The 22,949-nt window shown below is 53.7% G+C and overlaps 1 protein-coding gene across 1 annotated transcript; it reads right to left on the bottom strand.

Annotated features, from left to right (window-relative positions):
• Positions 1-436: 436 nt before the first annotated feature.
• Positions 437-21,425, bottom strand: LOC138087288 (synaptotagmin-15-like). The gene is made up of 10 exons (XM_068982299.1): positions 21,355-21,425; positions 20,250-20,925; positions 7,952-8,341; positions 6,811-7,034; positions 6,164-6,306; positions 4,953-5,248; positions 3,299-3,469; positions 2,608-2,728; positions 1,480-1,659; positions 437-579 (listed from the first exon to the last, which is right to left on the bottom strand). Exons 1-10 carry the CDS (start codon positions 21,423-21,425, stop codon positions 437-439), a joined length of 2,415 nt encoding a protein of 804 aa, XP_068838400.1.
• Between the last annotated feature and the right edge of the window lie 1,524 nt (positions 21,426-22,949).

Genomic DNA, 22,949 nt, shown 5'->3' with positions numbered 1-22,949 from the left:
CAGCAGAAAAAAAGTGTAGGCTGAACATTAACACATCATCAGCTTTCCAAATTTCCACAGCACTCTACACATGTACAGCTACGCTTTTACTAAAAGAGACTATTTCTTCTCAATGTCTGAGTTTCCAGTCCAATTCAAGACAGGGATGACCGGGAGCCAGGATTCTAAGTCCAGGCACCCCCATGGGCAAAAAAGGACAGAGTGAGTCAAGCAGGGCCTCTTGGGCTGCTGACATGTAACCCACCAGTCACACCGCTGCCCAGGCAAGGGCTCTCTTGTCCCCTCTTCTCTCCTATACATCAGCATACATGTTCCCCCAGCTCAGGCTGACCCTGCAGCCCAGTGAGTTGCTGGATGCAGTGTCCAAGCCTGTGGCTGTCAGGCATGGCTCTGGGGAGAGAGAGCTTCTGGAGCAGACCTGAGTTCCTCGCCCAGGTTAGGGCTCGGTGGTGCGGCAAAGCGCATGCCAGCGCTTCACCAGCTCCTTGGGTTTGCTGAGCATCTCGTTCCAGTGCTCCAGTTCTCTGCCGCGGGTGTACATGTAGGGGCCCACCACCACCCGGCCCAGCTCGTGACTCTCTGTGGGGGAGGGAGAACATAGTCATTCTCGGAAGCTTAGAAGCCCTCTCACCTAAGCCATCCCCAGGGCCTTCCCTCTCTCTCACTCGCTCCTTCTCTTAAGGGAAGTAGCCAGCCCTCTTCCTCTTTAACAGCCTCCAAAGGGGTCCTGACTTTGCTCTGGAGCTGGAGCTGACGGGGAAGGGAGCCCAAGTAAAAAGCCTGCCCTTTGGTGCGGGCATCCATTCTGCCCCCCATCCTCCTGGTGGGCCATCAAACTGCCTCACATCGAAGAGCCGAGGGAGGAAGGGGCCCCTCCAGAAAGAAGCCCTCTTCTCTCAGTCAACTTGTATACTCAGCAGGAACATTCAACAATAATTTTCACCTTTTACCAACTATCACAATGGAGAAGGGGCCTAAGCTCTGACCCACAAGACCAGCCGACCCAACAGCTCTGCCTCAGTGATAGTGGACCCTGGAGCGAGGGGCAGTGCGGGATAACTCCACCCTCTCATCCACCCTGAGCCTCACCCAGGACCCTCAAGTCTTGTACAGAGGGCATGAGGCAACACAGGGTACATAGAGACCCACAGCACCAGGTCGCTTGGCCAGTGGAGGTAGCTGTGCTGTTTCCCGAACTCTCTGGTGATTTGCCCCAGGACGGAGCAGCAGGGGCCATCCTTTAACCTCTTTTAGGGTGCTATGGACAATGACACCAGATTAAAGCTGGATGTGAGCTCCAGCTATCTCACTAGCAAGCTCCGTGTCCTTGGGGAAATATCTTAGCCTCTCTGAGCACTAGTCTCCTTAGGCACAGAACGGAAACCATCCAGCTCCCTCCAAAGGGTCCGTGCTTCCTGAATGCACAGCAGCCCCGCCTTAGCCCAACGCCCCAGGCTGACCGTGAGGGGGCAGCCTTACTGTCTGCTTCCGCGCTCTGCATCACTGTCAGGCTGAGGCTCGCGGTGTCCAGCTCCGCGGGGTTGGCTTTGAAGCTGAAGGTCTCGCTGTACACAGGGTTGGCGGAGCCCAGCACCGCCGAAGTCTTTTTGCACTTGACAAACTTGTTGTGGTTCATCAGAGACACTTTGACAAACACACCTGAGGGGCAGGACAGACTGCAGGCTGGGAGGGGCAGGCAGGGTGCCCAGCCTCCTGCCCATGGGAGCCTGGGTGGGAGGGCTCATGCCTCGCCTGGGTGCCAGGACCCCATTACTCACAACTGCTGCAGCCAAAGGGCGTTACAAGAGGAAACGGGGTTGATTAGCTCACTGCCTACAGCCGAGGAAATGCTTGGCTCCCTTCCTCTTCCTTCCTCTCTGTCTCCTGAATGCACCCAAGGTTTGGCTGGCCCTTGTTACTGGAGCCTGGCACCACACGCCCATCCGTCCCCATTGTGGGGTGGATCCTGCTTGCTGGGTGCCCGGGCCTCCTGGGGCCCTTAAACACCCCATTCAGAGGTCAAGTTTTTTGGGTTTTTTGCAGGGGGAGTTGCTGTTAGATGGGTTTTGAGGCCACAGTGGAAGGCTGAATGCCAGCTTGCCTGTAGTGACCCAAATGCAGAGATGCACAAGGGGCAGACAACCACCTGCTTGCTGGGGGCCCCACAATGGGGCTGGACATTTAGGGTGAGCCAGAGCGGGGTCTCCATTCCCCCAGCTCCTGAGTTCTACCCGAGTGTCAAGCTCTGCATGCAAGGACACCCTGTTTGCTGCTCCCTGCCCTGGGGGGAGCCCTCGCTTTGCAGAAGGGCCGGGCTGGAGACAGGCAGCACAGTACAGGAGCTGAGGCACTGCTTTGGGAAAAGGGAGGGGCAGGCTTGGTCTCAGGGTTCTTAGGGGTCTTGGTGAAGGCCAAGGGGGTGCAGCCGTGGCTCAACATAAGGAAGCAATTTCTCACACCCCAGCTGTGCAGAGAGGGAGGGCGTGGCTTGGGAGGCAGCAATGCTCCTGGAAGCACATGCAAGCAGAAACTGGATGGCCAGGGTTGAGGGCCAGACTCCAGGCTCCAAGATCATGGGGTGGGCCGTGCCCCAGGGGGAAACCTTACTGACAAAACTCGTGTTCTCCCGGAGCTGGAGTCCCTTGGCTCGCAGCACGACCACGGTGAGGCGGTTCAGACGGTCATTGTAGCTGAGGCAGAACTGGAGGTCACCAAATTCGGAGGGAGGCTGGAGAAGCCAAGAGGAAAGCACCCCAGGTAGGTACTGGAAGCCCCATGCCTTCCTCCTTCCTCCTGGCAGGCAGGCCCGGGCTACTCAAGACACAGCCACACTCCCTCCTTGAAACCCATCCACCATTTTACAGATGGGGAAACTGAGGCCTGGGGAGTTGAAGGGGCCTGCTGAAGATCACATAGTAAGGGCCAGAGCTGAGGGTTCAAAGCCAGGAATGGGGAATTCCAACGCCTATTCCGAGTCAGCCTCAGGGGTGGGGGCGGGGAGTGTTGGAGGAAGAGTGGGTAATTTCCTTGGCAGGTCCATTTGAGGTGTCAACTTTCATAGCTAACTGATCTGGATGGGAATCCAAATGTGGTTTTTCCAGGATGCTCCAGGTAATCTCCAGGGCAAAGGAGCCTCAGGTGCACCTCCACTGTCCCGTGCAGCTCTGGCCTGGGCCCACCACTGCGGGTCACACTTGTAGGGGTAGTGGACAGGATTCTGCTGGGCCACACCTGCTGGCTGTCTAAGGTAGTCAGACTTGTGGTCGTCTGGCACATGTCTGGTGACCCTAACCTTTACCTCCAGGCTCTCGGCTTCCAGGTCTCTCCAGAGGACGCGCCGGCAGTTGCCCGCCAGTGTCTCCTTCTTCAGAGGGAAGAACACTTGGCCTAGGAGCTGGTGCTTCCTTTGCCTGTCCACGTGGTACACTGAGAACCTCAGCACCCTCTGGTTGACACTCTTGCTGGATACCTTGGAGAGACGAGGGCCCAGCTGGAGTCAGGTAGGGTCAGGGAATGGGATGATGTGATATGTTGTTCTGGAAACAGAATCTTTCCATCAGGGGTGTCTCAACCAGGGACCTGCACACCCCAAACCCAGGCATCCTCAGGGGACCCTTTGCCACGGTGGGGTCAGTGTCCCCAGGTGGGGACACTGGAGGTGGGAGGCTGTGCCAGAGCCTTGCCACACAGAGTGTGGTCCCAGAGCCAGCAGCACCCACCACCCCTGGGGCCTTGTTAGAAATGCGGGACCTTGGGCTCCACCCAGACCCACGAAGCAGAATCTACCATTTAACAGGCATCCAAGTGAGTTGCCTACACTAAAAGTATGAGAGGTTCCCACACTGGAGCCCAGGCTCTCGACACTGAACCCCCCGTCTCTGCTATCTGAATTTGGCACCTGAATAGTCCTCTCCCTGAGACTCAGTTTCCTCACCTATAAGATGGGATAATCGTTCTTACTCTCTGGGTTATAAAACCCCAATTAAAGGGCCTGGCTTAAGGCAGATGGTGAATTAAATTTGATTTTCTTCTCTTTCTCTTCCCTAGAGAGGGAAGCACAGAGAGGCCAGGGTAAGGTTGGTGCAGGCACAGGGCAGGGAATGATTCAAAGCTCCCCACCTTGGATTTTGAGGTTCCAACAGGAGCAAGTTCACCTGTGAATTCTCACAGCCTGAGCCCAGTAGGACGGCCTCGGGCTGGGCCCCATGCCACCCCTCTTCCCAGGGCTCAGCCCCGGAAGAAGGTAGAAATTACACTCTTCCCAGTTGCAGACAAGTCTCTCCTTACCTTGCCAGTCAGCTTCCTGCCCTGCTCTTAAAAATGTTTGTCCAAGGCCTCTCGGGAGCTCTTGACTGCTGGCTTCCCATAAGGGCCCCAGTCACCTGCTGAGGCGCCCAAGGCCGCTGTGCGCCTGGCTCAGGGCCTCATCACCTCAGCTCCTCAGGACCCTGAGCTCACCTGCCCACCATGCTGCAGAGGTAACCACCTGTCGCGAGATGGCTCTCGGGTCCTGCTCTGGCCTCTGACAGGACGGGTGAGTTCTGGTCCTGGGTGAGGGGGGGGGTCTCACCCTCCACCTTCCATGGATAACCATGTCAGAAAGCTCATCGTGTTCCAGGGTCTTGGCTGCCTTCCTGAGTCCCATAAGCCAGGGCCTGGCATTCAGTGGGTGCTCCAAGAATATGTTTCTCTTTCTCCCCTCCAGGCAGCCTGTACAGGAGGAGCCCAGCCCTCTGCCCCCTCATCCTTCCAGTCTCTCATCTGCCCCCACCATCAAGGGTCAGGGCTCTCGTACACCCTGGCCTGGCAGGCGGGGTAGGGTAGAGCCTGCGGTATGGGGCCCCTGGGGGCTGCAGGGCCCTGGTTAGCACCGGAGGCTGGGCTCTCCTGCACAATGTCTGTCCTTCCCAGGAGGCAAAGGGCCCCGGACCCTGCCTGCTCACAGGTCATACCTGAAAGACGAAGTGTTCATCGAACCGTGGACTGGTGGTTCTGCGTTTGGTCTTAGACTGGAGGAAGCGCCGCTCATCCGGCAGCAGGTGGAGCTTCACCAGGGGGCTACAGTTCTCTGAGGGGGCGTGCAGCCGCTGTGCCTTGATCAGGCCCACCAGCAGCCGCTCGGCCTCCTGCTGGTATTCCACAGAGAACCACAGCCGGCCCAGGCAGCCCTCAGGGAAGTCAGCCTCACTTCTGTCCTCTGGGATCTTGTAGAACTCAGGGTTGATGGTCCCCACCACGCACGCATCTCCTACAACACAGGGGCTGGAAAGACTGGCAGGCCAGGGGAAGGCGGGGGCGTGGGGACCGCAAGCTCTGGCTCTCGCGCCCCCTCCCTGCCCAGCCCTTCTTGACAAGGTCGTTCACCGGCTTCTCCTGACCACATTCGCCCCAGACTCTTCTCCAGACTAAACACAGCCCCTCTGTCTAGTGCAGCTGGGCAGGACGCATTCTCAGCACTAAGGCATTCTACATCCAGGCCTGCTCCTCCTGGGCCTCCTAGCAGAGGACATAGTATTCATTCAACCCTTGCCCCCATGGCTGACCCCCACCCCTAGAGGTCAGGGCCGGCAGTGTGGGTGCAGTGCCCAGCATCTGGCCTGGCTCCTTTCTGTGGTGTCCCAGAGGATGTCTCAGTGATAAAATGTTGCCTCTTGTCTTCCTCTTTAAATTATAAGGGCTTAGCTAATTACTGGGTGGTTCTTAGCCAGGTCTTCAGAGCAAGGAGGTGGGCAGAAAGCTGTGTGCCCAGGTTCCACCATTCTGCTCTCTGGATTGGCCAACCCATCATCCTGGAGGAGGACCCAGCATAGGTGCTGCACCTGGGAACACTGGGTTTCCAATCCCAGATTTGTTGCTTACTGCCTCTGTGAGCCGGGCATGGCACTGTTACCCTCCTGAGCTTCAGTTTATTAATGTGTAAAATGGGGTGATTCCCCCAGCCATGGTCTAACTCCAAAATGGCACATGAAGCCATACCTAGCCCAGACTGGGACGCAGCAGGCATTGGTAAACTGAAATACCTGGAAAGAGTGGTCACTGGGCAACTCTGGCATCCTGGGCCCCATCTGGACTCTTTTCAGGAGCCAGGCCCAGGAAAGCAGATAGGTCTGTCCTGGCCTGGGTGTACCATGACCCCTGGACAGGCCCGGGTGGGCACACTCACCAAGATTGCTGCCAGTGGTGTGGGGCAGGAGCTCCGGGGCTGGGTAGGGGTCCTGTGGGACCTGGGCCCACTCTCTGCTGCTCAGGGGTACCCAGTCTTGGCTTTGGAGGGAAGGGGGCACCACAAATGGTACACCAGGTGGCCTGTCCAGAGGCAGGGAGATGACAAATAGGTAGCAAGTGAATGGTATGGCTTCAGAGTGCTCAGCCCAGACAGTGTAAGTGTCAGGAGCCAGAGGAGAAAAAGCCAGCAGGAGCCGGGGGAGGCAAGAGCACCGTCTTCCGGGCCCACACCAGGGGACACGCACAGCCACCTCCTCCGTGTGCCCACAGCCGTGGTGAGTTGGAGTAGGAGTGTAGCTCCTGGAGTCAGCCTGCCTGTTCTGCCACTTTCTAGTTGTGCTATCTGGACTTACGTCCATTGAGCCTCAGTTTCCCCAGCTGGAAAATGGGCTTCATAACACCTGCCTCATAGCTGTGGCTCAGATTCTGGGATTTCTTTGTGATTGCTCCTGGCCTGCTGACAGCATAGAGGAGGCACTCTATAAACAAACAGACCTTTCCTTCTCCACCCCACTCCAAGGGAAACTCCATGGGGAGGGCCTGAAGCAAGGCCAGGAGCTCCCTTAGCCCCACATCCTGCCTCACCTGCTTGCCTGGGTCCTGGCATCCGGGGGGCAGAGCGCGTCTCGCTGTGTGCTGGAAGCAGCCGTGGTATCTGACAGCTCCTCATAGGTGAATGTGGCACAGAGTCTCTTCCAGAGATAGTAGCTCACCCCAGTCAAGAGCAGCAGCAGCAGCAGCCCCCCAAGGATGCCCCCAATCACCAGGGCCACCTGCTCTGGGGGCAGACACCACCAGTACTGTGATGCCTGGGGAAAGCCACCCCCCTTCACACCACTGGCATTCTGGAGACAGAATTTGGGTAGCAACCTCACCTCCCTGGGTTGGATCCCAGGAACAACACAGAAGCAGCATGTGCTCATGTATCTGCTGGGGAAGGGTGCTGCTGGCTCGGCTCTGCTGGGTCTCAGGGGAAACGCCATTGCCCTAGAGGTCCTAATGCCCTGTACAGAGCTGTTTAGTTCTGGACTTGGCATTTTGGATTAAATGAACCATTTTTCCTTGTGCTTCTGTGTAGAAACTAAGCCTTCTCTTATCAGAACCTCCATCTCCCCTGGACTCCTGTTCAGGCTTGAGGGCGGTGGGCAGCATGCACTTAAGGAAAGCCAGGGGAGGGATGATGCCCTGGGTGGCACTCAGAGCCCTATTCTTTGGGTCCTGGAACCTGCTGAGAGGTTAGTTCTGTAACTTTCTCTAAAAACCTCTCCCTCCCCTCAGCCTTCTATCACAGCAAGCCACATACAGGGGAGTAGGTGGGAGCCGGTGGAGGCGGGTGTGGATGGGCATGGGAGCAGCGAGTGTGAGAAACCAAGGCACACTGGCACTCTGCTGCCAGTGGCTGCCCCCACACTTGCCCAGACCCGGAGGCTTCACCCTGAGCCCACTGAGAGCGCTCTGCGCTCCATCCCGCACTAGGCGAGGAATGTCCCTCCTTTGGGTCACGCTTGAGGCGGGCGCTTCCCGACCCGGGGATCTGGGCTGGGCTGGGTGGTAAGAAGGAAAGACACCCACACCTCCTGACCCGCAGCTGTCTACGAGGAGTGGGCCTCAACTCTATTTCCACACCTCGCTAGGAGCGGGAAGCAGGGCAGAGGCAGCCCCCGGAGGGTGGCAAAGGGGCGCCGCGCGGCGCCGGGGGCGTGGGAGCGGAGGCGAGGGCACTTACCTTCCATGCGGCTGCTCTACGGCCGTCGGGGGCGCGGGCGCGGGTGTCTGTGCCTTCAGCCGCTGCCAGGCGGTTGTAAAGCGCTGAGCGGGAGGGAGGGGCGGGGGTGGCGGTAGAGGGCGGTGCCCTGTGGCGCTCGGGTGAGCGGCGGTCGGCGCGAGGCACAGACCCGGCCCCCAGAGGCCGCAGCTCCGCGCGGCCCGGCCCAGACAGCGGCTCAGCAGGCGCGCGGAGTCCACCATGCGCTGCCGGAACGCCAGGGCTCCGCTCAGGGCTGGGCGCCTGGGGCTCCGCGCGGTTAAGGCGCCAGGGCCAGGCCTCCCCGGGCCGAGCCAAAACCTCCTCTGCGGGCTTTTCGCCCCTGACGACCTTGTCTTGCGCTGTGCCCGTCTAAGAATGCCCTCAGCCAGCGGGCACCGGTTCCCCACCCCGTCAAGGATGCGCACTCACAGCCTCCCTGTAGGGAGCTGTTGTGCGGGCGTCTTAGACCTCAAAGGACCTGTAAGTGGAGAAGGAAAGAAAGTAATTTGTGGGGGACGGAGGTGGGTCTTGTTATTTTGGGGCTTTGAAGGTTGTGTCCAAAGACAGAGCCTGAGCCTGGACCTTGCTCCCACGCGGCACCAACTGTGTAGGAGGGTTCCCTTTCCTCCACACTCTCTCCAGCACCTGTTGGCAGACTTTTTGATGACAGCCACTCTGACCCGTGTAAGGTGATACCTCGTTTGATCTGACTTGCCTTTCTCTGCTAGTTAGTAATGTCGAGCATCTTTTCATGTACTTTTATATGTTAGCTATATGTCACCTTTGGAGCAATGACTGTTTAGATCTACCCATTTTTTGATTGGGTTGTTTGAGTTTTTCACATAGAGCTGCATGAGCTGTTTGTATATTTTGGAGATTAATTCCTTCTCAGTCGCTTTTTTTGCAAATATATTCTCTCATTCTGTGGGTTGTCTTTTTTTGGTTATGGTTTCCTTTGCTATGCAGAAACTTCTGAGTTTAGTTAAGTCCCATTTATTTATTCTTGTTTTTATTCTCATTACTCTAGGAGGTAGATCCAAAAAGATATTGTTGAGATTGATGTCAAAGAGTGTTCTGCCTATGTTTTTCCCTAAGAGTTTTATAGTGTCCAGCCTTGCATTTAGAACTTTGATCCACTGTGAGTTTACTTTTCTGTAAGGTGCTAGAGAATGTTCTAATTTCATTCTTTTACATGCAGCTGTCCAGTTTTCCCAGCACCACTTAGAGACTGTCTTCTCTACTGTATTTTCTTGCCTCTTTTGTCATAGATCAATTAACCATAGGTTCTGCCTCCCTCTTTCTTATAAGAACTTCTGTGATTTCGTGGGGCCCACACAGATAATCCTTGATAATCTCTGCATCTCAAGGTCCTTAACTTAATCACATTTACAATGTCCCCTTTTCCAGGCAAAGTAACCTGGCTCCAGGAACTAAAGAGTGGACATTTCTGGAGCCATTATTACGCTGAGCAGGGTCTGGGCAGCCCTCAGGGAGAGATGGTTTCTATTCCCCTACCTCTTGCTGTCTGGAGCTCTCGACACTCCCAGGCTGGGACCAGACAGCTAGCGAGGCCCTCGCGCCCCCAGATGGTAACCCTCCAGCCAGCTTAACACCACAGCACACCTGCTCCCCCTTGACCTGCGACTGTCCTGCTTGCCTGACCATCCCTCCCTGGTGGGCATGGCACAAACTCAGGTTGGCCACCTGCACAGTTGGGCCTCGGCTTCCTGGGGATCTTCTGAATGTGGGGGAAGTAGCTGCTTCTGGCAAAGGCTATGCCTGTGGCTGGTCTATGCCAGGCTTAGAGCTGCCCATCCTCTCCCAGCCCTGTGCTATGCCGTCCCAGGGCCCCATCACCCTCCTTGGCCTCCTTGTCTCACCAGTCATACCCAAGCAGTCTCCAAGTCCCGCCAGCTCTGCCTCCTCCATCCATCTTCATCTCCATCAAGAACTTTGCCCAGGTCTCCATTATGCCTCACCTCCTCAACTTCCTCTCTGCAGTTTAGATTCCACCTTATACTCCTGCCCTCAGCTTATGTCTTCCAGGCTCCTCTCTCCATCTCACCCACATGGACACCCCATATCCCCCCATTTTTCTGCTGTGCTCAAGGTCCAGACTGATGGAACTTTTTCTGGCAGCGTTGCTACCGAACTGGATGTGTGCGTGCGTGCATGCATGCTAAGTCGCTTCAGTCATGCCCAGCTCTCTGTGACCCTATGGACCATAGCTCACCAGGCTTCTCTGTCCCTGGGGATTCTCCAGGCAAGAATATTGGAGTGAGTGGGTTGCCCTGCCCTCCTCCAGGGGATCTTCTGGACCCAGGGATCAAACCTGCATCTCCTGTCTCCTGCACTGGCAGTCTGGCTCTGGATACCTTCTCATTATACTGCCCTCTCCTGGTGGCTCGTACCATGAGGAATCTGCAACGTAGGAGACCCAGGTTTGACCTCTGGGTCGGGAAGATCCCCTGGAGAAGAGAATGGCTACCCACTCCAGTATTCTTGCCTGGAGAATTCCATGGACAGAGGAGCCTGGCAGGCTACAGTCCATGAGATGACAAAGAGTTGGACACCACTGAGCAACTAACACTTTTACTTTCACTTCCTGCCTGAGATATTTGGTCCCGCTATCCTTCCCCACTGCTTATCCTTCAGAATGAAGTACTATGAGTCTCCTTCCTTCTCCGTGAAGCTCCTTCCTTATCTTCACTGTACCTGTAGCTACCATGTTGCTTTCTAGGACTCTGTGTCTGTGACTGTCACTCCAGCTCACTCTCCCAGGCAGACCAGGACTTCTGTGAAGGCAGGGGGCCATGTCTTATTTATCTTAGCATTCCCAATATCCACCTCCAGGCCAAGGCAGTGCTGAACGGTAGATGAAGAACTTGTGCCCTCAGGCTGAGCTGCTTCTCGGCTTCCCCTACCTTTGTCCATGTATCACACGTCTTGGGTTCACCCTTCAGGGTCTGACATGAGCTCCTTGGCCTAACCCTGGAGACCAGCTGCTGGGTCTTACACTCACTTTGCTATCACTATCTGCAAGCACCTTACACGTCCAGCCAGCCCATTGAGTTTTGAGTCTTTCTTCTTCCACTGGAAGATGAGAGCAGATGGCAGGAGGTAATTCACCTTTCCTGTTGCTCCTTATGTCCTGGGTATCGGGATGAAAGCTTGATGCTCCTGATTCCACTCAACTCTGCTTTGTGTCAGCCAGCCCTGCAGGGACCACCCCATTAGATGAGGAAACCAAATCAAAGAGTTTCCATTGCCCACCCAGTAAGTGGTGGAGCTGGACCCGACACCTGGCCCTCCTCATTCCTTTCTCGTCACTGACCGCTGAAGGCCCAGGCAAGGCCCCAGGGGACCATTTCCTGTGGCGGTGACCTTGAATAGCGCCAACAGCCACATGCACTGTGGTCAGTCTCCCTCAGTCCACTGCCCTGTGGAGGTTCTAAGACCAGGCTGGCCTGGAGCCAGCTCCATAGAACAGAACGGCCTCTGGTTCTGGCTGCCGTCCTGGCCCTGCTTCCTGTTTTCAGATCTTGCTTAGGATTCTCTGGGAGCTAGGAAATCTGAAAACAGAAGCAGACAATGTTTCTCTTTTCCATGGCCAAAAGGAAGTCATATTTCCACTGGAAAAAGCATTTCCAAGGAGGTTTGCAGGAAGTCCAAGTGTTTAAAGGCCTGAAAATGACTGCAGGTGATTAATAATTCAGTGCAATGGATGATTCACGAGAAAGGCCACTTTTAATTAACCTTAAGAATCAGCCCTGTCTAAGGAAGTTTCATTTCTCATCACTTAGGAACAGAGAGGCCAGAGCAGAATAAAGGCCATGCTGAGAAACATGTGGAACACTGTGTTTCTGACATTTATGTCAATTCCAGCCCGGTCACCCCACGTGCCTCTTTGTGAGGTGGGGGAGGGTTCCCCCATCTGCATCCTCTCTATTCTCTGGTGTTATTAAGGTGGCCTTAGCATGAATTTCCCATAACCTCTTCTTCTGAGGACTTTGGAGAGAGTATCTGTCCTTGTCATGTCCGAAGGCCCCTCCTTCTCTCGTACTCCACTGGGCTGGCTCCAAATTTGTGCCATCCTAAGGACAACCACCCAGGGTCCCAGGATGGAGACCAGAGCCTGTGGCTTACTCCTGCTTCCCAGGAATGTTCTTGGCTTCTCGGCTCAGTTCTCCCTGCTTCCTCTCCCCTGCCTGGCAGCCTTTTTCCTCTCCTGGCAATAGCGTCCTGCCTTTTCTTTCTTAGGAACTAGAATTTTCTCTCCTCCTTGTTCATGTAGTAACTGATGGAAGTGGATCTCTTCCCTTTCCCTACATCACCAGATCACCTCTGTTCTGGAGCTTTGCATATGACCCAGGCAGGCCACAGGGGTAGATTCAGGGGTGAGTCATGACCTAATCAGGATCAATCCTAGAATTTTTGTGGGATCACTCCCTTTTTCGGTGAGTGTTGTTGAGCTGAAGGAGCTAAGTCTAGGGCCATTGGGAGCACCTGTGTGGAGGAATGTATGTGAGATAGGAGCTCAGAGAAGTGCAGGCTGCCTGATGAAGCTGTCTGGCCCCTGGTCCTGCTGTTCAGGCAGCCATCTATCCTTAGGTGGTCCAATAAATTAAACCTTTTCTTTCTCTTGAACCAGTATGAGTTGATTTCTGATATTTGAAACTGACACTCTTAATTAATTGTTGGCCATGGCAGGAGATGAATGATGGGGGAGGAGGAGGCAAGCTCTATGAGGCTCTTGTCCCCATTATACTCAGGTGGAAAGTGAGGGACACTGAGGTGATGAGACTAAGAAGTGGCTGGTCAGGTTTGATTAGCAGGTCTAGCTCCAGGTCCCCTGAACTCTAAGGCTGGCCCTCAGCACAGAAGTCAAGCATTAGTAGTTGCAGCTTGCAGGCTCTAGAGTGCAGCCTCGGTAGTTGTGGCCTCGGGCCCAGTTGCCCCAAGGCATGTGGTATCTTCCCAGATCAGGGTTTGAACCCATGTCCCCTGCAGTGGCAGGTGGATTTTTATCCACTGTACTGAAATGGAAGTCCCCATAATGTCAGTTTTCCAAAGTGGCTGAGAATCAGCTAGACAATTGGCCAATAGTGAGAAAGAAAATTCTGGAAGAGTGGAAGAGAGTAAGGACTTGGGAGATGCCTTTGTTGAGGGCTGAGGCTGTGACGTAGGACCCTTTGCAAGAGGGACAGGTGGGTAGCCAAACTCTCCCCTCAAGCCCAGGGAGCTTTGGCTGGGTAGCTATACTCTCCCTCAAGCCCAGGGAGCTCAGGACCACTCTTAGTGCTTGCTTCAGGAGGAAATGGATTGGCCGTTGGTGTGCACAGGCAACTGTGGCTTCTGGCCTGAGATGTCAGAGAGAGAACCAGAGACCAGAGCATTTGCTGCTGTGTTGGGAAGTAGCTGCACTCCTTCTATTGGGAGTCAAAGACTTAAAGAAATCAGGGACTAGACGTCCCACTTATAGTGGGAATGTGGGCCTGGGTATGATGCAGAATTGCCAGTTACATATATACTCTTTTTAAGTTTCTTTTCCATTATAAGTTATTATAAGATATTGAATATGGTTCCCTGTGCTACACAGTAGATTTTTGTTTTTTTTTTTTTTTTCAAATCTATTTTATATATAGTACTGTGTGTCTGTTAACCTCAAACTCTGAATTTATTCCCGTCCACATCTTTCCCCTTTGGTAACCATAAGTTTGTTTTCTGTGCTATAGTAGGGTTTTTTTTTTTTTTAATCAGTTAAGACTTATTTTGGCTTCTTCTTACAGAAAACCTGGTTAAATCTGTCCTAATCCCAAATCATTGCAGATGGTGACTGCAGCCATGAAATTAAAAGACACTTACTCCTTGGAAGAAAAGTTATGACCAACCTAGATAGCATATTGAAAAGCAGAGACATTACTTTGCCAACAAATGTCCGTCTAGTCAAGGCTATGGTTTTTCCAGTGGTCATGTATGGATGTGAGATTTGGACTGTGAAGAAAGCTGAGCGCTGAAGAATTGATGCTTTTGAACTGTGTTGTTGGAGAAGACTCCTGAGAGTCCCTTGGACTGCAAGGAGATCCAACCAGTTCATTCTGAAGGAGATTAGCCCTGGCTGTTCTTAGGAGGGAATGATGCTAAAGCTGAAGCTCCAGTACTTTGGCCACCTCATGCGAAGTGTTGACTCATTGGAAAAGACTCTGATGCTAGGAGGGATTGAAGGCAGGAGGAAAAGGGGACGACAGAGGATGAGATGGCTGGTTAGCATCACCGACTCGATGGATGTGAATCTGAGTGAACTCCAGGAGTTGGTGATGGACAGGGAGGCCTGGAGTGCTGTGATTGATGGGGTCGCAAAGAGTCGGACACGACTGAGCAACTGAACTGAACTGAACTGAAACCATACGGAAATTTATTACTGTATTTTATTAACTTGAAGATGCCATTGATTATGAAATGTATCACTATTACACCACTTTGCATAAGAAAAGATGCTATCAAACTATGAAGCAATTCTTTATTATCAAATAGTTGAGATGTGACTTGATTTTAAAGGTGTTATGTGTGAAAAAGAATATGGCTCTTAGAATTGGTGAAATATCGTATTTCTTAACAAGAAATTGGAGTTAGATGGCCTCAGATTTGGTTTGGCAAAGAATATCATTCAAGACTGAGGCTCCTTGTGTCTTTCTGCTTTGCCATCTCAGCATGTTTCACCTTAAAATTGCAAGACTTCTACAACAGCACCAAGCTTAGTGTTCTCTAAGACCAAGTTCAAAGGCAGAAAAAGCAGGACGGGAACAGGGTGGGATAAGTGCTTCTTTCCTCACTCACTTCTCTCCTTTCATCAGAAAGCCCTTAGCATGTTGACTCTTATGCAACACGGGCAAGACCCACATGGCCATGTTGGTTTCAGGGAAGACCAAGAAAGTGAATATCTGATTTTTCAGTCTTATGGTAGGCGTTGAGTGAGGGCAAGAAACTTCACAAATGGCTGTTTGTCAAAGGCTGAGACCAGCCTTAGTTCTCACTAGGGTCAAAACTCAAAATGATGTTGTTAGGACCTTGCTTCTCTCAACATCCTGGCTTTGTCACCCGCTGGGCTGATTCCAGTATCAGGCTTTGTGTAAGACGATGGCTTCAGTCTCCACATTCCTTTAGCAAAAACAGTGAGTTTCTTCCTCAAGACTCCCAGAGAAATTCCTTATTGCATGCCATTGGCTCTAAGTGGGACACATACTTATCCTGAACAACCTCTGAAGCCAGGGTAATGTGAGGCAGTGATTGCCTTAGGCTTGTTGTATGCCCTTCCTCCTGAGACCCACCCAAAGCACATGGGTGTGGAGGAGAGGAGAGGATGAGTAATTTGTAGCATACAGGTTGAACTGTTGGAATAGAAACTTCAAGTGAGATTAGCTTAAGCAAGATAGAAGTTTTTCTTTCTTACCTTTCTTAAGCAGCCTGGGAGTCCAGGTGTTTCCCTATCCTGTTGCTTTACTAGCCCTAGGTATTACTTATCTGTGTAGTCTGAGGCCTTTCACCACCTCCATACCTAGCCAGTGGAGAGAGAGAAGAGCACGGCTCACTCTTGCTTACAAGCATCACCTCCCTACACTGCAGTCCTACTGGTCAGTTACCTGGCCAGATAGCTTCCAGAAAGATAATGAAATATCATCTTTCCCCCCTGGATTTCCATGTCTACAGATAAAAGGAGATCATGACTACTAGGGGCCAATTAGCACTCTCATCCCCAGTCCATCCCTTTGGCCAATCAAATGTCTGTGTTCCTCGTTCTCCCAGAGCTTCAGATGTCCTCTCCCAGGGGGAGATGACTCCAAAGTTCCATCCAGTGCCTGCATCCAGCTCCCAGCCTGGGATCTGGGTATGGACAGCCTGCAGTATGGAGTCTGGATGTGGTTCTTCACGGTTCAGTGCCCTCTAAAGGCATACACAAGTTAGCTGCTTCGTCACACCCAATATGCAATAGTACACAGGAACAGTATAACATAGTAGGGACCCTCGTCCAGAAGAAGGAAAAAATGGAAACCCATTGCAGCCACTGGTTGGCCACTGTCATCACGTCCTGGTAGGCAGAGACTGCAAAAGATCCCAGGGTGGAGCAACTTCCTTGGAGGACAGCCTTCTCTCCAGGATTGTTCCTTTGGGCCCTGGTTGTCCCCACTTTGGTCATTCTCTTCCATCCCCACCATGGAAGTGGGCATCCATGATGCACCCCTCTTGGGGCTGCATAGCTTTTCAGCCCACTTCCTGCTGACGTGGGTTTTGTGGCTTAAGGTTGGTTAGTTTGAGTGAACAATGCAGGCTGGTGTTGACCAGGCTTGTGGTTTTGGGGGAAACATATATCCCTCAAAATGGTAGTTTGGGGCATGTAAGGAAATTTAAAACTCTGGTCTTTTATGTATGAGCTTGTACGCTGTACCTGTTCCCTGGAGGAGCATATGACATAGGCCGGCCAATCAAACAGCTACCCCCCAACTGGCCACCCTGGCCCAGTATTACCAAACAGGGTACGATTTGATTTGTGGATCCAGAGATGTGAGGATGTAGATTTGGGGTTGCCAGCAACCTTGTTTCCCAAGAGAGCCTAGGTAAGAATGACTCTAACCCAGAGGCAATCAGAAGGAAGGAGTGTAAGAGACAGAGGCTTTGGATGTTGCAATACTCAAAGCTAAATTCAATAAATTCCCTTCTTTGCCTAAACTACAGAATATTAGCTCTTTTACCCAGGGTTCAGTTCTGATCAATGATTGGTTAGTAGGCAAGTCAGTTGGTTTAAAGACAATCAGGGAGCAATCTGATTCAGAATTTGTCTAAATTGTCTAAATTTTCTTCCTATGCTTTTTCAAGTTGCCCTTCCCACACTTAACTGGCAGAAGTTTTGATGACTCAGTTTTCAGAGCACTTAACCCAGTTTTCACAGGAACAAAACTGTCTTTTCATATTCATATCCCATCAGTTCATGTGCAGTTTAATTACCTTGCATAATGACAACGTGTACGGTTGGAGTAAGTAAGTTTGGACACAAACTCACCTGACTCTTAAAATAACCCACAACTCAACTGGTAAGAGGAGAGGTGTCCAGTCAGCTAGAGTGTGTCCTCCTGGACACCAGCATCCAGAAGGATCTGTTCACTGTTTTTACTGAAGGAATGGGGACTGTGGCTTATTCTGAAAGTGTAGAGTGGAGTTGTGTCAAAAGCACCGTTTATTTATTTATTTTTGGCAGCGTGCAGCTTGCGGGATCTTAGTTCCTCAACCAGGGATCAAACCCGTGCCCCCTCTGGTGGAAGCGGGTAGACCACCAGCGAAATCCCCAAAGGTACCTTTTAAAGTTCAACTTTCTAATTTTCTCTTGCAACTGTGAGTCCTAACTCAAATTTGCTTTTCTTTGAATAAGATTCTTTCTTCATAATCGCTGGTTCCAAGCTTATGTGGGCCCAGATATTTCTTGGTTACCTTCCATGGCATTTCTTTGGCTAACAGGCTCTTCCACGTTCTGCAATGACTTTCAAACCTCCTCCTCCCTCCTTGCCTCTCCCACCTTTCCATCGTCCCCTTTCTGTCTCAGCACATGATTTTGCCTTTTATTACACGCAGAAATCAGAACCATCAGACAAGAAAACAGAAATCAACAAACTTCAGTTTCCAGACCTCATGACCTATCTTGGTATCACGCCATCATTTTTCTTCTCGTCCCCTGGTTACCCAGAAACCATTTTACTCCTGTTCACTATGTTCAGGATCCCAGTGGGGACCTTACACCAGCAGCGATTCCCACTCTTTCCTGTCCTTCCTCTCCCCCTTCTGTATGGACTCTTCTCCTTGCTGTCAAACATGCTCGATTTATTACAGCATGCAGCGGATCTGTGTCTGGCTGCCCAGTCTCCACTCCTCTTTCTGGGGAAAACACCCTGTTCGCAGTCCTGGTGGGTCCTGTGTGATGTTCCTCGAGATGAATTTGACCAGATATTGCTCTCACCATCCCAGGACAGAGAGCACATGGATATAGCTCAGTCAAATGAGTTCTCTTGTTCCCCTTGGAGAAGGAAATGGCAACCCACTCCAGTGTCCTTGCCTGGAAAATCCCAGGAACGGCAGAGCCTGATGGGCTGCCGTCTATGGGGTCGCATAGAGTTGGACACAACTGAAGCGACTTCAGCAGCAGCAGCAGCAGCTCCCCTGGATCTTTGAATTTCAAGCTGAGAGGCACAGGAAGGACAGACAATTGGAAGCTTTCCTTCCAGGGTGGTGACAGGGCGAGATGGCGGGGTGCTCCCTGATGCTGAGATGCTCCCTGATGCTGAGGTGCTCCCTGATGCTGAGGTGCTCCCTGATGCTGAGGTCTACACTCACCTGGCTCCTATCTTGAGGAACCAAGACCAGCTCTCCAGCATTAGCTTCCATCCCAGACTCCTGATATCTCCCAACACACTCCTTTTTTGCTTAACTTTGCCAGTTGGTTTTTGTTGCTTGAAGTCAAGGAAACCCACTACATGATGCATCATATTTAAAAAAGTGAGCCCAAACACGATATCAACACCAAAAAAAATTTTTCTTTCTTGCTCCTGCACCCCTTTCCCAGTGACACTTTCTTACCTCTCTTTCCGGCCACCCGTAAGAGTTGACTGCACAAGCGGTCTTCCACCCCCCGCCACACCCCTTCATTCACTCCTCCATCTGCCCCGGTGGCTTCTGCTCCACTGCCTTGTTGAAGCTGTTGGCTCTAAGTGCCCAGGGTCACAGCAATGTCCTGGTTTCTCTCTTTCCTTTCTGGCTGGTCCTTATCAGTCTTTAACCACGTGGTCAGTCACAGATGCCAACTCCAGTATTCTTGCCTGGAGAATCTCATGGACAGAGAAGTCTGGCAGGTTCACAGGGTCGCAAAGAGTCAGACACAATTGGAGCAACTGAGCCCGCATGCACTCACAGGTGAGTCTGTGCTTCCTGAAAACCTATCCACTCCTGTGACTTCAGGGTCCCCTGTGCACATGATGCTCAGACTTCCCTGGGGAACCACAGTTTCTGTGTCACTCACCTCTCCACCTGCTGCCCCCCATGGAACTCCTGAGACCATCACACCTGCTCCTTTTCGGTTGGGCTCCGAGTCTCAGGAAATGGCGCTTGGCCTATGGGGTCTTAAGCCAAGTGCCTCCTCTCTCTACCAAAGTGATCAACAAACCCCACCCCACTCCCACTTCATGCAGTCCCAGCTTGTATCTCCAGAACCTAATGCAGGAGGAGCTTGTTAAATATTTGATCAAATGACTGATAGCAGCAAGAACTCTCTGCAGAACATTTAAACTCTCTCTTTCCTATCGCCCTGTGAGGTAAGAATAATTATTCTGCAGATGAGGAAACCAATATTCAAAGAGAGGGTTAGCTTGGCTTGGGTGTGGGATCACAGAACCAGTGAATATGTGGGATGTTGAGGTTGAATTCCTGTTTGATTCTTCAGGTGTCTGGACTAGATGCCAGACTTGGGGCTACAGAAAGTGAATGGTGCAGGCTCTCGCCTGGGCTTCCCACTTTCCATGGGCTGGGGAACTTTGTGCAGGTCCCCTCTTGATGTTAGGTGGAGGCACAAAGCTCGGGGAGACCAGAGAAGTGAGGCTGGTGCCTGAGGTCTTCCCAGACTGGAAGAGCAACAGAGATGGCGCTCCCTTTCCGGCTACTGAACCAGAGGGGTGCAGACCCTTCAGTAAAGGCCTGGACAAGCAAATCAATGGTCCCTGCAGCTGGGTTCAGCAGAAAAGAATCGATACTGGGACTCGATGCTCAGAGACAAGGGCCCTGGGGATGGGTGATAGAAATCCCTGGAGAGCAGAAGGGGTAAGGAGCTGTCTGGGCCTGGGGAGACATGTTGGGAGCCGGTGCCTAAGGAGCCTGCTGCCTGAACTGGAAACAGTTCTGGGCATGGAATCTATGGGGTTGAGGTTGTGGGGCCGGATGGAGGGCCTGGGTCTTGAAGGCGCCATTGACGCAGAGCTCAAAGGACCAGGCTCGGTGGTGGGGTCTGCAACAGTGAACCTGAGAGGGTGGAACTATGGGGTCCAGGGCTTGGAAAATGGGCGTCTGCAGGGTGGGTCTAAGACGGACCCAACTAGGTGTCCCATGCGCCTGGGTTCTCGAGGGCAGGACTTGAAGTCCCTCACTATTGAAGGATGGGGGCCAGGGTGATCAAGAACATGGGGGCTGGGTGGCGGGTAAGAGGGTCTCCTGAGGGGCTCTTAAACCTCTGTGCTGGGCGTGGTACGCCGAGGCCGAGAGGGCGGGGCTCTTTGGACTTGCACTGCGGAGCTGGAGGATTGTAGGGAGCCGAGCCTATAAGGTTGGGGACGCTGGGGTTGGGTCGAGAAGCGGCGGGATGTCGTTGGGAGGCCTGTAAAGCGAGATCATGGTGGGGGCGGGGCCGAAAAGACGGGACGGTGAGACGTGCCGTGAAGAGTGGGTCGGGAAGAGGGACTAGGGGCTCGCGGGGCAGAGTCGAGGGGATGCTCGTGGGGCTGTAGGTTGGCTGGGAGTACGGAGCGCGGAGGGGCCGGGGCGGGGGCCGGGGCGGGGCCTGAGCCGGGGGCGGGGCCTGGGCCGGGGGCCGGGAGCCGGGAGCCGGGGGCGGGGCCCGGGGCGGGGCGGGGGCGGGGGCGGGGCGGGGGCGGGGCCGGGACGCCGGGGTGGGCGGTGGAGCGCGGGGGCGGGCCCAGGTGAGCGGGGCTGCCGCCCCCTTCGTCCCTCCTCCCCCGGCCTCCCCCCGCCCCTCAGCCACCCAGCTGCGCCTCCTGCTCTGGCTCCGCTGGCCGAGCGGACGGCGGCTGGCGGCGTCTTCGGCCCAGGCCAGGTTCAGGTCCGGCTCGGCTCCATCTTGGGCCGCTGCGCCGGGCACCTGTGGCGGCCACAGGAGCAGCGCTTCCGCCGGCCTCCGCGGCCTCGGGCTGGCAAGAGGGTGAGAGGCCAGCTCCGTGCTCGCCCGTGTTGGGGCGAAGGAGGGTGGGATGGGCGGCACCTCCCCTTCTTGCGCCCGGGAACCCCACTCCTCACCTTTCCCGGAGCCCCGACCCTACGCATCCCGGCCCCCGCCCGGTGCTCAGCGCCCCCCGGGGCTGCACCCCTCCTCGCATCTCTGGGCTCATTGCCTGAACTATCCCTTTTTCCACGTCTCCTCTGCCCATCCTCCCATTTCTCAATAATCAGTGCCCAGGACCTCGTCTCTGTCTGCCAACCCCCACCGTTCTTACCGCTTCTTCCCGCTTCCTTCCTCTTCCCTTTTCCATCCCACCCCTCATCCACTCTCCTCCCGCCGCCCCGAGCCCCCGCCCTCCCTTCACTCTCGCTCCTCCTGCCCTCCATCCCTGCCCGCTTACCCCGCAGCCCCCTCTTCCTCCAGTCGCAGTCTTTGCTGCTGGGAAGGTCTGGAGCCCTGCTTCGGGGTCATGTTGAAGACCTTCTCCGGAGTCCAGGTGGGCTTTGTGTGGGAAGGCAGGACAGGGCCCCTTGCCCTAGGGGAGAGTGTACCGTGCGGTGTGTTCAGGCCTTTGGCCCTCAGCTGGACGCGGCCTGTCGGTCTGGTGCGCAGCGTGCAGCTGGTGGGTGCTGTTTCCTGCAGGCTCACACAACAAACGGGCCTATGTGTCGGCCCCGATGGGTCCATGGGTGTGGTGTGGGCCTATACTGGTTCATGGGAGCCCATGGCCACGCAGGTAGGAACACACCAGCCACCTGGGCTGCTTCAGGTTTGGGGCAGCTGGGCCAGGAGGCTGACCCTTTTCATCTCCAGTTCCTCTTGGGAAGTATGGGTAAATCCTCCTCAGGGGAGGAATCTCTTGCCTGGTGGGATCTAGGCCTCTCTGTGGTGAGCAGAGCTGGGTCTGGGACCTCTGCCCCACTGTTCCCCAGAACCCTTTCCTGGCACAGCTTGTGACGTGGGCGCTTTGTTCTTAAGACTCCTTCGTCCTCTGTGAAGCGCAGGTTTTGTGCCTCCACACACTTCTCAGTAGCTCAGGATCGCTCCCTGCCGCTTTCCCCAGCTTTGGCCCTGTCAGTCCTGTCAGGCCCTCCTTTGCTGGGATGGATCAGACCACCTACTGGAGGTCGCCACGCCCCTTACTATACGAGGAGGGGTTTGGGTGGTGTATGTCCCTACCTGGTCCCTAAGAGGTAAGTTCACATCTCAACATTTGAGGAGTGTGTGTGTGTCCGTATGCATGCATGTATGAGTGTGCGTATACATATTCTCCCACGCTGAGGTTTAGAATAGACTTGGAAACTGAGATGATGGAGACATTGGGAGCACGGGTGGTGACTCTCACCATCCTAGAAAGATTAAGAAGCAAACCAAGCTGCCCTATAATCTAAATGGCTTCCTAAAAGCCACCTTTCTACCCCTACCCCCACTTCCAAGCACTAGTCCTGTGATACCTTGAGCACAAGTCACTCTTGATGGGAGGAAGAAAGGTAAGATTATTAACAATCACTGTTCCAGGCAGTCCATATGCCATCACATTACGTCTTCACAACAGCCCTGCAGAGTGGGGATTTATTTCCGATTTGCAGATTGGGGAAACTGAGGCTCAAAGAGGTTAGGGGTCTACCTGAGTGTGCATACGTAGAAAGGGCAAGAGCCTGGATTGGAAGTATACCCCTTTGCTTCACTTGTTCGTCCCTGGCTCCGAAGTTCATCTGATCAGCTCTGTTGCTTCCTGGGAGGCCTCTATTCTTGGTGGTAGGCGGGGTGTGAAAAACCTTCTTTCGCTAGCATACCTCGATGCAACTCCCCCTGAAGCTCTTCCCTCGATCAGCCTGGGAAGGCCAGCTGGGGTTCAGTGGTGGGTTCTTTGACATTTCTGAGCTGTTCCAGATCTCAGATTGTCACCTGCCATTTGTGGAGGTGGGCTAAGGAAGGAAACTAACAAGAAATATAACCTCCCACTCCCCTGGGGTCTTTGTGGTCACTACTTTC

This window comes from Capricornis sumatraensis, chromosome 10 (genome assembly GCF_032405125.1).
Source record: "Capricornis sumatraensis isolate serow.1 chromosome 10, serow.2, whole genome shotgun sequence".
NCBI lineage: Eukaryota > Metazoa > Chordata > Mammalia > Artiodactyla > Bovidae > Capricornis > Capricornis sumatraensis.
The sequence above is the reverse complement of the archived record's forward strand: the minus strand, read 5'-3'. Positions and strand labels throughout refer to the sequence as shown.